Below are 14,585 nucleotides of genomic sequence, written 5' to 3'. Positions count from 1 at the left end.
TGAATTATCTTAAACGTTTTTGCAGTGCCCGGCCTTCCATTTTAATGCTCCGCCCTGTTAAATTGTATTACTCTTCTTCCATTTCAAGTGACTAACGCATTTTCTGGCAAGGGCTAAAATGGCTGCCTTTGTGATCGTTGCTACGGTATATTTGTCGTTCTAGCTGATTTATCTGTCGTTCTTTCGTGTTGCGGATCTATTTTAAACCTGCTTACACGCCAGCGATGCATACAGGTAATGCGAACGTCTTCCAAATATCGTCCGTTTAGTATTTAGCCCAATGGAACGATAAGACCGCCGCGAACGTTTAAAGATTGTGTCCTCCCTTGTATAATTCAAATCGATGATTTACAAAATATTAAATAATTTTAATTTAGAAATTTCAATAGAAAATGGTAATATAAAGTGTTTATTTAAGTTGTTATCAATAACATGCATGCTAAAATATGTTAATGCTGGTAAAAGATACATAAATGTTATTTCTTCAACATCTTATCCATATTTGAAAATGATGTTTAAACAATGAAATTGATCGTTTACCATTCATATCAAATAACTAACTCTCAAACAAAATACATGGATTATTTTTGCATAAATTGATTCACTGTTAAAAAAGCGATATCCATGCGCGATGACTGGATATTGGAAACCAATCTCCACGCCTTGCTCTCACAAACAACTCTGCGAAATGTTCAGCTTGTCATTTTGCCTATAAAATAGGTAAAACCGAACAAACGCATTCAATGTATATTTGATTGGATATTTAAGATCGCATGCATTAAATTAAGAAATATGACTTTTAAATGTACGATAAATCGTGAAAAACTTTGCGAGTTTTAATGCAACTCTTTGAAACTATTTTATTGCCCATTTACGCAGATGGAATCATTCCACACACTTCACAACTGAAACAATTGAACATAATTTTTATTGAGTGGCGTTAGGAATTGCTTCGACGTGTGTATGTATGTTGGTTTCTTTACATCAAAAAACCATATCAATTTTATAATAATGAATTTAGACTGATATAAGATATCATGGTATGATATGGTTTTCTTTAAGGCAGCCAATGCAATGTAACCGTCGTGCAAGAGATTGTTTAGTATACTGTAACCTCAATGATGAACGCTTGGAATTTTCATGACATGAATGAGACGCTTTAATCACAATAGTCCGTTCTGAGCCCAACACAGAGGTGAATGTAATGTAACCGTCGTGCAAGAGATTGATTGGAATTTTGTTGTTATATAGTGGACATGCATTGAAGCGAATCCGCATTACGAAATTATGGACATGTCGTGGAGACTTAAGAGCATAAAAACGAGAAAGCAAATAACGCTATTTTCTATCACATACTAAGTTTTATTCACATGGTTTCACTCCATACATATCTAACATTTTGCGCTAGGTGCTGGAGGCAGTGCGTTGTTTACTGAGAAATGGTACAATCCTGGAAAAATAAACAAACGGGTTTGTACTTGCTGCTAAATGATACACACTTGTTAAAACAATACATTTATCTATTGGTCGTTTCCAGAATAGGATTCAGCTGAAGTCTGACTGCACATTGGTTCATATCTGTAAATTTAATTGCTGTTGTGAATTTACTGCCAAATGATTGGTTCAATAAAAGCTTTATCTCACTGTTCACCCATGTTGTCATTAGTCAAAAGACTTGTGAACAATATTTTCCTTCGATGCTTTGTTCAATACACCTAAAAGAATTACATGCATATGTGGCAATTAGCACCTAAGTGTCAAATATTTTGTACGATATATAGTGAGTTGTTCAGAGAGATATCTTGTTAAAGGGGCCTTTTCACAGATTTTGGCATTTTTTAACTTATTCAATAAATGCTTTATATTGATAAATATAAACATTGGATCGTAAAAGCTTCAGTAAAAAATCAAGAATAAAATCAAAAAAGGAAAAGAACATTGCCCGGAGCAGGTTTCGAACCAGTGACCCCTGGAGTCCTGCCAGAGTCCTGAAGTAAAAACGCTTTAGCCTACTGAGCTATTCCGCCGAGTACACAAACTGAACGTATTTTATACCTTATATAAGCAATCTTCGTAGTTTCACAAAATTTAACGACAAAAACAGAACTCTCCGAATTATTCAATCGTTTCGCGTTGCAACGCTTTATAATTTTGAGGTTTTAAAATCGTCAAAAGATGCATATTATGGCTATATTAGACCATGGTAAATGTTCAGTATTACTGTTTCCTCCCAAATATCATAACTAAAACGAAAATTTGCAAATCTGAAACAACTTTTTTCAATTTTGTCAATTTACCAAAGCGTGAAAAGATCCCTTTAAGACTTAGGTGAGTGGACAAATGGTTTGTGACTGGCTTATTTTAAAATTGAATTAGTGATTAAATAATTGCAAAGTGATTTAGAAAGTCGGTTATTTGTTACGTGAATGTAAATAGGCAAGTACCTGAAGGGTGGCATTCTTTTAGTTAAACTTTGCCATTCGTCATGTCCACGGCTGTGTGGACCAATAATTATTACGATCTAAGTAAACAATTGTTATGACAAATTCGGTCCAAGCAGAGTTTGTTGGGAGGTGCTTTAAAAAATAGCAAAGAATTTTAAAAAATGTGATTGGAAAAGTGTTATTTTATGTTTTGCTTTCAACACGTTATAAAAGTAAGGATATACTTAATTGTAAGCATGGGCCTATGAACGTTTAGCAAAGGATTTCTCTCTAACTTGAAATGATTTTGTAATTTATTTCAAATTGGTGAATGCCATGAACGAAAACAATTCACACGGCTATTGTTGTAAAGGACAGATTCTCTGACGGCGACGATTAAGTCATTCGCATTTTCAAAGGTTGTGATTTTAAACGTTTTATTTGTAAGATTGAGGGCCTTTCAAAAAGAAATAAAGATAATTAAGTCGAGACCGCGTGATAATTACAAAGGCTACACAAACAAATTATAAACTGATGAAAAGCGCATTGGGACGCTTTTAGCAATTAACATTAATGCCTTGAAATGACAACATCCGAAATTTGAACAATCCTCCACTAGAGTATTAATTGTCATTCTATTTAAAACTTTTTCTCATCAATTTGAAACGGAAGTTTTTTGTTGTTATTTCGATTATTTCAATTTGTTACGCAGCTGACATAACGTAACTGGTTTTGACGAATGTGCATTTTCATTTAGGAATGATATATTCCGTTAAATGGTTAACTAAATCACTGATTTAACACAACGGAGGTAACGAGTACATGGTGCGTTCAATGAATCAATAAAGGAGAGGCATATACTAGTAGTCAGATTACGTCAACTGCACATTGCCAAGTTGCTACGATGTTTAAATCCCATTTTTACCAGCAAGTGCGCCCTGAAAACCAGCGTTGTAATCACAGGCGACCTCGTTCTTGACGTAGTCATCTCGTCTGTCATCGTAGTTGTCTCCCTGGTCAGGGCCGCCGACAAGACCTCCTTTCAGAACGTTTGGATTGTCCGCGCCACTGTTTCCGTCGCAGTTGTTGGTGTTTGTTGGACAGGAGCTTTTGCGAAATCGTACACAATCAAACAATGATCAAAACTCTGTCAAATATTTCGAGCGGGACAAAATTCTTGCACAATTTACCGGTAAGGGTTTCATCCTCATGTGTTTTCTTTGGCAATCTTATGTACACAAGAAAAGCTATAATTTATAAAGTTAACGTAATTTACGTAATTGTGTTAGTTTTTTTATATTATGAAATGACTTTAATCTAAGAGCTACCTTCCTCTGTGATGAGGTTTTTTTGGGTAGCGGTTACCGAAGCCGATCTCGTAGCTGATGTGGAGCTTGTTGTCGCCGAGGATGTAGTTGATCTGGCTCATTGCGTACTTCTTGAACTCGTCTGGACTCAGTCCGTCAGCAGCCGCTACGGCGGCAACAAATGCGGCATTGGCTAAAATGATAAGCATATTATACTTTATCTTAACTTTCTAACATATCGTGCAGATAGACTTTTGATTTCTCTTTCACTTACATTTACAATTGATTAAGATAACGGCTGTTTAATGTATGATTTAATCATTTCATTAAAATATAACTTGCAACAGTACCAAGTCAGTTTTAAATACAATTTTTGAAACTCAAAATTTGATTAGTTTGTTTGTTTTGTTTGTGACTGCTGTTGATATTGCCAAAATACATTATCGCCATTAATATCACTACATAAAAACACAAAAATATGTAGTCGGCGTCGTGTATAGATACTGGCAAAAAAGTCGCACAGATTGACAGAAATACGAAAACTGGATACGGACTCTTTCGTTTCGATTACGAAGCGAGACATGCTTTATCACAAAACAAATAATTCAAGAACCCTTATCTTCTGCGTAAATATATAAAATAAAACTATTATGCGTATTGTATGTTTTAATGAATTATACTACGTCAATGTATTGTGCAGTACCATCCGCGTAAGTTCTAGAAAAAGGCTCAAAGCTCTTAGAATACAAAATTGCCGAACATGTTTTTAGTCAACATCCAACTTTGCTTTAGGAAAATAAGTATCATTTCCAATGAGATTTTTATTTTGTAGATTAACTGACACCCCAGTCATAATTACCAGCATGTCTATTAGGCCCCCATTCGTTTCTGAAGGATAAACCACACGGTGTCATTGGAACGCTCCCACCAGGCATGTAGCTGTGTAAGAAACTATCGATGTCGTTCCTATATTTGCCATCCTTGGTTACTTCGTGGAGTAAAAGCTGAAATATATTATGTCGGTTCTGACTTGGGGAATTCGCAATCACATAAGGAAGAAGCACCGATGGAATCGTGGGATTTATTTGTTAAGAGTTCATCTGTGCCTATTCCATCAATGCTGTTTTAATCTGACTGTTGTTGGACCCTAGGTTTACTAAACGGAGTTCAAATTGACAAGGTCATAATACACTGATTTTAGAAAAGGTCAAATACAGAAGTCTTAATAGAGGCTTTTTAAATTTAACCACATTGTCGTCGATGATGTGATCATTTGGGGTTTCAAAGCAACGCTTATTCAATATGTTGCCATCTCAAAAATTTAAGCATATAATCTCAGATAATGATCATACAGCTGCGCCGACGTCCGCGTCGTTCCAGTTGAATCCCCATGCGGTTCCGGCAGGGTAGAAAGACTTGGCATCCTGTAGATACCCAGTGTCTCCAGTGGCTTTGTGCAGCCAAATGGCGGCAGCGCTGAGTTCGTCTGCATCGCCCGTAGAACTTCAGCAACATAACACGGAAACATGTTAATCCTCGATGTTTTTATAGGAATAATTTGAAAAACAAACACATAAACGTTATAAGCATGGTATCAGGAAGGCACTATAATGCCTGCTCTTTATTTTAAACAAATTATTTATATGTATTAGTTATTAATGGTTGTTTAAGAAGGAAAAGTAACAATACAGGAAGCGTTCCAAAACACATAGATTCATTATTACGTACCCGTAGAAATCCTTGGCCTGAGTGACACAGTCGGTGTACTTGCCTCGGTTGTTCTTCGCAAACGTATACAAACTCTTTGCCGCTTCGAGAAGACTGTCGGCAAATGCTGCGTCTGTAAGTAAGACAAAGTACATGTATGATGCTACGTTTTGTTATTTTATATAACCTACTGTTTCTGTCGAAATTCTCTTTTGGCTATTTCTGTCAATCAATCATAGAGTCAAATATTGTACAATAAAAAGTGCGACAATATTCATAACATTAGGCAGTGTATTACAAAGTTCTAGTACCTTCACAAATGTCCTTGAATATCAAGTATCCGGAGGCCATTGCTGACACAGTATTACCGGCGACGTCGGAACCACGGCAGGCAGTGTTGACCTTGTATGCAGGTCTTGCCATGTGCATGTTCTCAGGGCGTCCCCAGAACCCATGGTCTGCGTAGCCGTCTCCTACCTTCATCGACGATCGACATATTTACATTTGTATAGATTCGTACGTAAAGTTGCTAATAAATCAGTCATTATATTTGAAAGACCATTTCTTAACAAAGGTGCACTGTTTTATAGTCGTGGTTCGCATTAAACATTAGTAAAATGTATTTTATGGCATCCCCTTATTCTCGATTTTGCAAAACCTCCTGTTTTCAACGATGCACGTATAACTTTATTGGTTTTGCGACATGGTGTCGGCTTATTGTCCTCAATCGAATAATGGCGAAGAGTAATGTTTGATCATTGGAATGTATTCACTAAATGACAATTTGATCGTATTGTGTTTTTCAAACTACAATTTCTTATTCACTTTAATAAGCGTTGTATTCGTCATTTAAGTAATTCCAATGCTCTTGTGTATATACTACACCTTGCATTACCTGCACATACAGCGTCTGTTTTTCAGGGATCCAGCATTTCTTGAAGTAGTCAAGCGGCCATTTCACCATGTCGCACATCATGTCCTTTATTCCAGCGGAAATGTACGCGTCCGTAAACTTTAGGAATCCATAGTTGAGAACCCATGAGGAGAAGGACATAGGAAGGTTGAACTTCACGTGGTCTCCAGCTACATAATTTACAGCACACTGAATTATGAATTGCTATGTGTTACTTTGTTGAAACGTCAAGGAAAAGGCGCGCATACTTTTGTCTTAAACTGAATCCAACTGCCATGTTATTAATTAATTAATGATAAAGAGGATGCAGCGGAACAAAATGCTTTGTTGTTTTATTCGTTGTGATGAAAATTTAATCTGTTTTGAAACATTTTAAATTATATTGTTTTACATTTCCGTTATTCAGAGAAAATTTTTAAAAGGTTAATTTCCGATATACCACACATACACAAAAACCATATTAAATACATAAACACTGAAACATACACACACACGAGCGCGTACACGTAAGCCCCCCATCCCACCCCCACACACAAACATACAAAAAACCTACGGAAGAAATCATGAGCCGACTCCGTGGTTTTGTAAACGGTGAAGGCAAAGTCATACGTACCGTCATACCAACCGCCGCTGAGGTCATGGCCATTATCACCGTCGTTGACGGCGCTGTCTCCGCGCCATGGGATCGGGTTGTTTTGAGGCAGGCGGCCGGATCGCTGGGCGTCAAAGAAAAGAATGGACAGACCTAGCGCATCGCCGTAGTTGTATTTCATTGCCGATCCTGTAAAGTAAAATGACAAGATTATATGAAGTACACAATTAACACGACATCATACGCAACAAGTACGATAAAAACAATGCATAAAACACTGATCCTAACTAATTTAATTGTTAAAATACATTATATATAACTATCAAATAAAATGTAGATTGTCCATACTTAAACATAATAACGGTTTGAATCAAAAATAAAAAGCATAATTTTAATAAGATACTTGATTTTTTAAAGAAAATAATTTGAAGTAAAAAAATCAAAGCTGGCTTTGAGAGGTAATATATATACTTTTGTTGACATACCTCCGGTGTTATTTCCGCCGCCGCTGCTCGGTGGTTGCGTTGGAGTGCTATCGACTCCGTTACCGCTACCGGTGCCACTTCCGGAACCACTTCCACTATTACCGTCACCTATAAACAAAATGCAGGACCTTCAATAACATCCCATTTTATTTAAGAGATGGAACACCTGTGACCATTTAACATAATGAAATTCAATTTTATAATAGTGTTAGCAGTTATACATCATATAAACCTAGAGATTACCTAAAGTCCATGTATTCGGAAACCAGACTAAACAGTTTTTTTATTGTTTACGAATCCAAAATACATTGCTATAAACTAAATCAATACATAACAATAAACAGATACCGTGCTTTTTCATCATTCAGAAACACATTTTCACTTAGATATACACGCTCAATACGATTGCAACATAAACCTGCATTCTGTCGTAAAACCATTCCCAAATCAGGGAGTTAAGGCTCATTTGGCATTAAAACAAAACGTTATAAATAGTTAACCACATAATTAATAATATAATGCTCGGCTGCATTCAAAAGCAAAGTGTCCTAGACAAGAAAAATTAAATGGCTTTATTTTTACCCGAGTCTTAAAAATTAAATGCACCTGTTCAATGCAATAAATGTCCATCTATTGCCTAGACTATCAACGTAAAGATGCGTCACGCATTGGACCATCATGCGTATAAATGCAATTTGTAAATAATATGTTGCATATTAAATACTAAAACTTGTTTTGAATGAGCTATACTCCATTACCAACATGGAGCAACACATAGAATGAGAATTCGCTACAATATTATTGCAATCCACCATAGATACAAGTGCGTGCATGTTTCGAATCCGAATTATATCTTTCGTTAAAGTGTGAAACGATGTCCTTGTGCTATGAAAAGTACTGTTCAAGTCACTGAATATAATACTGTTTTTTTTTCCGTAACAATGTTTGAATAAGCACATTTCTCCGCATAGCATAGACATGTTTTTCGAACTGTATCATCATTAAACATTGATCATCAGAACATTATTTTCATGGTTTAAACTATATACTCACCTAAGGTTCATATGTATTTGATTTTTTTAAGATCTAAGAAGACATAGACTTTTCTTTGATAAAGTATGTCGAATAATTTACGTCCAGCTTCATGTAACATTGACTTTATCTCAAACTTATGCATGACTTTCAGTAGTTGTATCGGCAATTGCGTTCGTTCGTATCATATCAGTTTCTCTCGTTCTTGTGCAAGACTTGACCTCTTGGAAATTACAAGGCTGCTTCTCTTGTATTATGTGCCGCATGTAAATTCTTTTTATATGTTTATTAATCGGTTTTTTGTGTATGCCAAACGGAATTGACAGATTATAGAAATTATTATTAAGAGAGATAGAATGCGTAAACCAGTAGCCCTGGTGAATGTTTAAGGTTTTCACGCAAATAGACGTATATGTAATCCACAAATACTACGTACCACTATTGTATTATTCCAAATAAGTATGCGATTTAAATACTAAATGTATCTTTAAAATAATCGAAATTCAATCACTGAAAAGAACACAAATTAATGCGGTATGAACTAAATAACATTAAGATCATAACGTCTTCTACAGAGTGTTTGCTGTTTTCAATATAACTTGTTTGGGGATTGTTCATGAAATGTTTTGAAGGCCGCTCTCGCTCCCTGCTGATTCTGGTAGGGATACTGGCAGTAATTTTCATGCGTTTCGGCACGTAGTAATAATATAAAAACATATCCCTTGAACGATTTTGGTTGTTAAACGGATGCCGTAAAATTAATGAACAACTGTTGAAAACAGCAAAACATCCAGCTAAACAAGCAAAATGGTATTTGTGCCTATAAATGAACGCATTATGTAAGGATACAAGATCAAATGTCCTAAAATAAACTAATGCGCCTTAAATAGAAAATATCCCATGCGCTGTCGAATTTTTTTCATCTCTTGAAAGCGAAAAAATATATTAATTCTTTTCCAGCGTAAACAGAATGTAAATACATGAACACAAAACATTGTTGTCGTCGAGTGGAGTAACGCACCTTCAATAAAGAATGTTCCGTGTGACGGTTGTTCTCCGGCTGCGCGTACTACGAATTCGAGAAGATAGTCGGCTCCGGGATTTATGTCGCCGTTAGAATTTATGTTGTGCACCACCCATTCCGTCGCCGTGTGAGACTCTACCTCCGCATTCCAGACCTAAGGGAAAAGAAAATAACTTCCCCATAATAAATAATTATCGAAACCACTCACACTCCTGTATTGTTTTGTAAACATATATTAACAGACATTTTGCCATTCGCCTTAAATACAAGACACGCGAATGGTTACACAGGACATTCTTCTTCGTATTCGCTTTAGCTTAAGTGTTATGGCACGTCGACATCGGAACCACTTGATAAGACAATTACGCCATCGGTCTCTGCCTTGAGCCGCAATGTTCGGACCCTCATCGTTTATTTAGAATTATGTCGATACCCACGTTTTTATTAATCGTGCCCCCTTAGTTACATCCGTCCAATCTTCCGTGTAGTGTTATGCTTGAAATCCTGATCTCTTGAATCCGGAGCAAATGTTCCAGCTGATGGTGATGTATGTACTATTCAGTCTATTTGAGGCCTGCGTGATGTTGTTATTTATTATCTTGTCCGAGTTGCTAACTCCAAATATCTTTTTGAGTGATGCCATTCCGCAAATTAGAAGTTGCTTTTCTTCAGCTTTTATAAGAATCCACGTTTCTAAGCCGCAAATGCAATCTTGACTATTAGGGAATCGTACAGTCTCCTTTTGGTTTTCTGGTTGATGTTCTTGTTCAAGATGCTGTTCAGGTCGCTCATTCAGTTTAATGCTATGGCTGTTCTCACTCTGGTCTCTTTCACGCTGTCGCTTGTTATGGTTCTTGAATCTCTGATACTTCAAGCTGTCTGTATGTTGTAGCTTCTTTACTCTGAGAAGCATTCACTCTTAAACCATCTTCTTCACTGCTTGTTCAGAATTCGTGCTCAGTAACATACACTCGGTCTTATTGCAGATTATCTCTTGTCCGTAAGTTTAGCTGACGATATCTACTCTATCCAGGAGGAGCTGTTCGCTTCTGCGAAGTTAAACCACGAGGCCGATGTCATTAACAAAAGTTTGTTTGTTAATTATTCTGCCATTTAACCAAGATCCTTTTTCTTCCAGTCCTGCAACTGCCCCACTCATGATATGCTCCAGAAAGATGTTGAAAAGATGCAGAGGCACGATACAGTCCGGTCGCCTATGATTGCTGGTTAAGATTAATCGGTCACATCTCTTTCAAATCTTGTGGCGCTCTGTGTTTTCTTGTTCTGATTCTCCAGCTCACTGATCCGTTTTCGAGAGATGTCGTAGTGTTGTTACACACTCCAGAGACCTTGGTGCCACACTCGGTCAAATACTTCCTCGATATCAATGAAAATAATGTAATGCTCTCTACCCTGCAGTGAGAGATAATTGTACCCATTCAGTCTAAGTGATGAGATCTGTTCACTCGTTCCTCTTTCTTGACCTGGATCTGGCTTGTTGTTCCGACGTTTTTATTCTGATCGATTTCTTCAGATGGCTCCTGATATTCTCTAACATAATCTTGTTTGTTCAGCAGATGAGGCTAATTGAGAGTTGTTCTTGCATTCGGTTCAGTCCCCCTTTTTTAGGAATTTTGACAACACGATACTTTGTGTTAGGCGTCGGAAATTCTTCGGTAGTCCATATATTGCTCAATCTCTTGTGCTTACTCTAGACCATCGTTCCTACGGTGAACTTAGATAACATGACATGCTTTCGATTCCAGGTACGCTCCGTGTCTGGAATTATGAACGAGCTGCTCGTATTTCGCTTTAGAGATCTGGTTCTTTCTCCTTATTTCGGCCGTAAATGATCAAGAACCTATTTTTCCGTTTCAATATTATTATTTAGAAACCTTTGTCGCATGAATGACATCTCTTGAGAATGTCGGTATTATATGTGAATAAAAGATATAAAATTATCAAAATGAATAATTTGATAAATGAAAATGCAATCAATGTGCGTCGCATAGTGACCACAACCTAACACAGGCAGTGTGGGGAAAATTAACAAGAGATAGTCCATATATTAAGTATTAAGGGCTAAATTTGATGACAGCGTAAAATCAATGTCATTTAAAAATTAAACCTCATCAGCACCAAATAAATCTTGGTAAACATATGAAACGCAGGAATATGATCCTCTTAAAAATAAAAGCGTTAATAAAAATCTTAAATTTAAATATGCTGAAATGAATGCTTACATTACTGCATCACGTAATGATGAACAAATGTATACCTCAATGTTATCTTCAGGCGTGTATACCTCAATTTTATCTACAGTCTTGTACACCTCAATGTTATCTACATGCTTGTATACCTCAATATTATCTACAGGCTTGTTTACCTCAATGTTATCAACATGCTTGTATACCTCAATGTTATCTACAGGCGTGTATAGCTCAATGTTTTCTACAGGCGTGTTAACCTCAATGTTATCTACATGCTTGTATACCTCAATGTTATCTACATGCTTGAATACCTCAATGTTATCTACAGGCCTGTCGAAGACTAGATGGACCTTCCAACCATGGAGAGCCTGGGAGGGATTGAGCTTGACATATCCTTTAAAACCGCCATTCCAGCTTTGGGTAATGGTGATATCGGCCGCCCATCCTGAGGCCAAAATACCCAACAACAACAGCAAGCACATCGTTCTATAATACATTAGTGGTCTGTGTTGGTTTAAAGTTCGATTTATGATACACACAACAAAGCTTGTTATAAAGATCGATGTATGAAATGTTGTATTATCTTATAATAATTTAACTGAACTGCATGTAATAATAATGCGTAAAATAATGATTCAACGCAAATCCATGTGTGCAAGTTGCTGCTTTTATAAATCCCAAATACATGTAGATCTTTGCCACTCTATGATATTGTTGAATGAAGAATATTTCACTGGTTAACAAAGAATATTGTTCTATAATTCAAGCGATTTACTACAAACAATTGAGAAAAACGACTAAAGGGTGGGGGGACAGACAAATGTTTGTTGTTTTTCCATCTTGTCAAAGCATCCTTCTTTGACTCATCGCAGCCCTAATGACTTTCTATACGATCATTAACAAATGTAAGAAGTTCAATCAAAATCCAACCTGTAGCTAAAGATAATGTTGAAGTCACACAATTGTGGGTCTATGTATTGAAACGAGGAAAAACACACGAAGGATAATAATTTTGCAAAACTCGTTACAGCCAAACTCTGTTAAACCTTCATGTCATCATGTATTAATCACAAAAATGAACTAAATTGATATGTAATTAAACCTGTTTTGATTTATACTTCAAAAATTATTTAAGTTGTGAAAACAAATACAATACGAAGTTAAAACATATTTCGTCTCTATCTTTGTTCTACTATTTCATATATATGAAAGTTATTTATTGATCTGACTAGATTAAAATACGTAAATTACAAGTGATAGCATGGTCATGACGGAAAGGGTAAATTGGCAAATGTAACTAACGATTTGCTCCGCTAATTTTGAGAATTATCATATGCTTTTTTAATTATTTTTGTTTTGTGAGAATGAAACTGCACTTAATAAATAAACCTCAACTTTAAGGACGAAATGTTAGAGTTAAAATTTAGTAATTTAGTATACATTCTTACCTGTTTGTCTTATGATACCGTCACTTGCGGTTTACAAGTTTGTAAACATAAGTTCACATGAATAGTGACGCCATTCGTTAAAGGCTGATATTAGGTCGTCCTGTGTCCTGCCGCTGCCAGAGGTTGATTACTAGTTCATCTCAAAGATAAAAGCTACACTAACTGAACTGTGTTCCTCTTTAAGACGGTTATTTGTAAACAGTCTTTTTGCATCTTCACATCCGTGGAAGTGTTCATTTTCCTGTTATGCTTGTTTATAAGTGTAGACATGTATTCAGTCATGTTAGGTTTGTATTCACTCATTATCCAAAAAAACAAATAAAACAGACAAGACACGTTTGTTGAAAATGAACATAAATACAATACCCAAGTATCCCCGTACATGCATTCCATGTTGACGATTTTTAGTATACAGATTATATCAGCCGTTTAGCTTGTTGATTGGTTAGGTGGATGATACATAGTTATGTGTTTCTTTTAGACCCAGTTCGTTTGGCCGATTTATGTAGATACATCAATGGAATGGAAGTTTAATATCTTACCTTTAGAAGATTGACCATATTTCTGTGTGTGCTCGAGGCTTTTAAACATATGCCCTTATCGTTTGAACAGATTTGAGATCTTTAAAACATGTCGGTCACTGAGATGTGTAATATTTGCTAGCCCGTTTTTGCATTTATTTTTGCATGTCCTGTTATTAGTTTGTTATAAGTTATGGTTCTCGTAGACAAGAAACAGGTTTACACTCGCAATGCTTGGAATAGAATGTTTCAAGGCGATGATCTTTAGTGTGTTGTTTAATATTATTATAATGTGTTCTGCTTTAAACGGTGTGGTTAAGAACAAGAATTTCTCTCCTGGTACACTTGTTGATGTTGTGTGCTAAATTATAGAAAACCGATTTTGCACGTTTCTGAAATTGTTTTCCAGTTATATATGTTCACGAGTGTACACAGAAATAATACGGTTTTTACTGCCGTATTTGAAGTAAACGATCATCAAGCAGGTTCAGAGGTGTGCTCTTGTTCTCTGTTATTATTCTAATTTGCAAATATAAGGAAGTTTATGTTAAGTGTCTTCTTTTAAGTGTTTATTATTAGGTGCAATATCTTGTAACCTTTAACTCTCTAAAAGCTCCAGTATCATTTATATGTTTACAAAGGCGTTTTCCTGTTTAATCTACAATCAGAAAGTTAACGCAAAGTTTATCGGGGCCAAATGCTAAGATGTATGTAGACGGAAGACTGTGCTATAGCTTTATGACACTCTACTAACCCATCCCGAAATAACTTTGTACAAAGCTAATTCCAAATTCCACGTAATCACGTTGTCAAACATGTGTAGCTTCAAACGTAAGCGAATGCATCCGTGTAAAACATGGTGTTTGTTTAACAAACGGCTGCAAATGGACAACAACATTGCACAGAATATGTCGAAATACAGT

General features: G+C 36.1%; 1 protein-coding gene across 1 annotated transcript; it reads right to left on the bottom strand.

Moving 5' to 3' along the window:
• Positions 1-1,341: 1,341 nt before the first annotated feature.
• Positions 1,342-13,702, bottom strand: LOC127850402 (endoglucanase E-4-like). Its single transcript, XM_052383424.1, has 14 exons — positions 13,684-13,702; positions 13,142-13,280; positions 12,005-12,179; positions 9,481-9,637; positions 7,428-7,535; positions 6,964-7,131; positions 6,333-6,520; positions 5,749-5,914; positions 5,459-5,570; positions 5,083-5,233; positions 4,590-4,734; positions 3,752-3,923; positions 3,349-3,530; positions 1,342-1,450 (listed from the first exon to the last, which is right to left on the bottom strand). The coding sequence occupies exons 3-14, from the start codon at positions 12,173-12,175 to the stop codon at positions 1,392-1,394; spliced, it is 1,779 nt and encodes a 592-aa protein (XP_052239384.1). The 5' UTR covers positions 12,176-12,179; positions 13,142-13,280; positions 13,684-13,702; the 3' UTR covers positions 1,342-1,391.
• Between the last annotated feature and the right edge of the window lie 883 nt (positions 13,703-14,585).

This window comes from Dreissena polymorpha, chromosome 11, assembly GCF_020536995.1.
Source record: "Dreissena polymorpha isolate Duluth1 chromosome 11, UMN_Dpol_1.0, whole genome shotgun sequence".
NCBI lineage: Eukaryota > Metazoa > Mollusca > Bivalvia > Myida > Dreissenidae > Dreissena > Dreissena polymorpha.
Note: the sequence above shows the minus strand (reverse complement) of the source record. Positions and strands in the feature narration are given on the sequence as shown.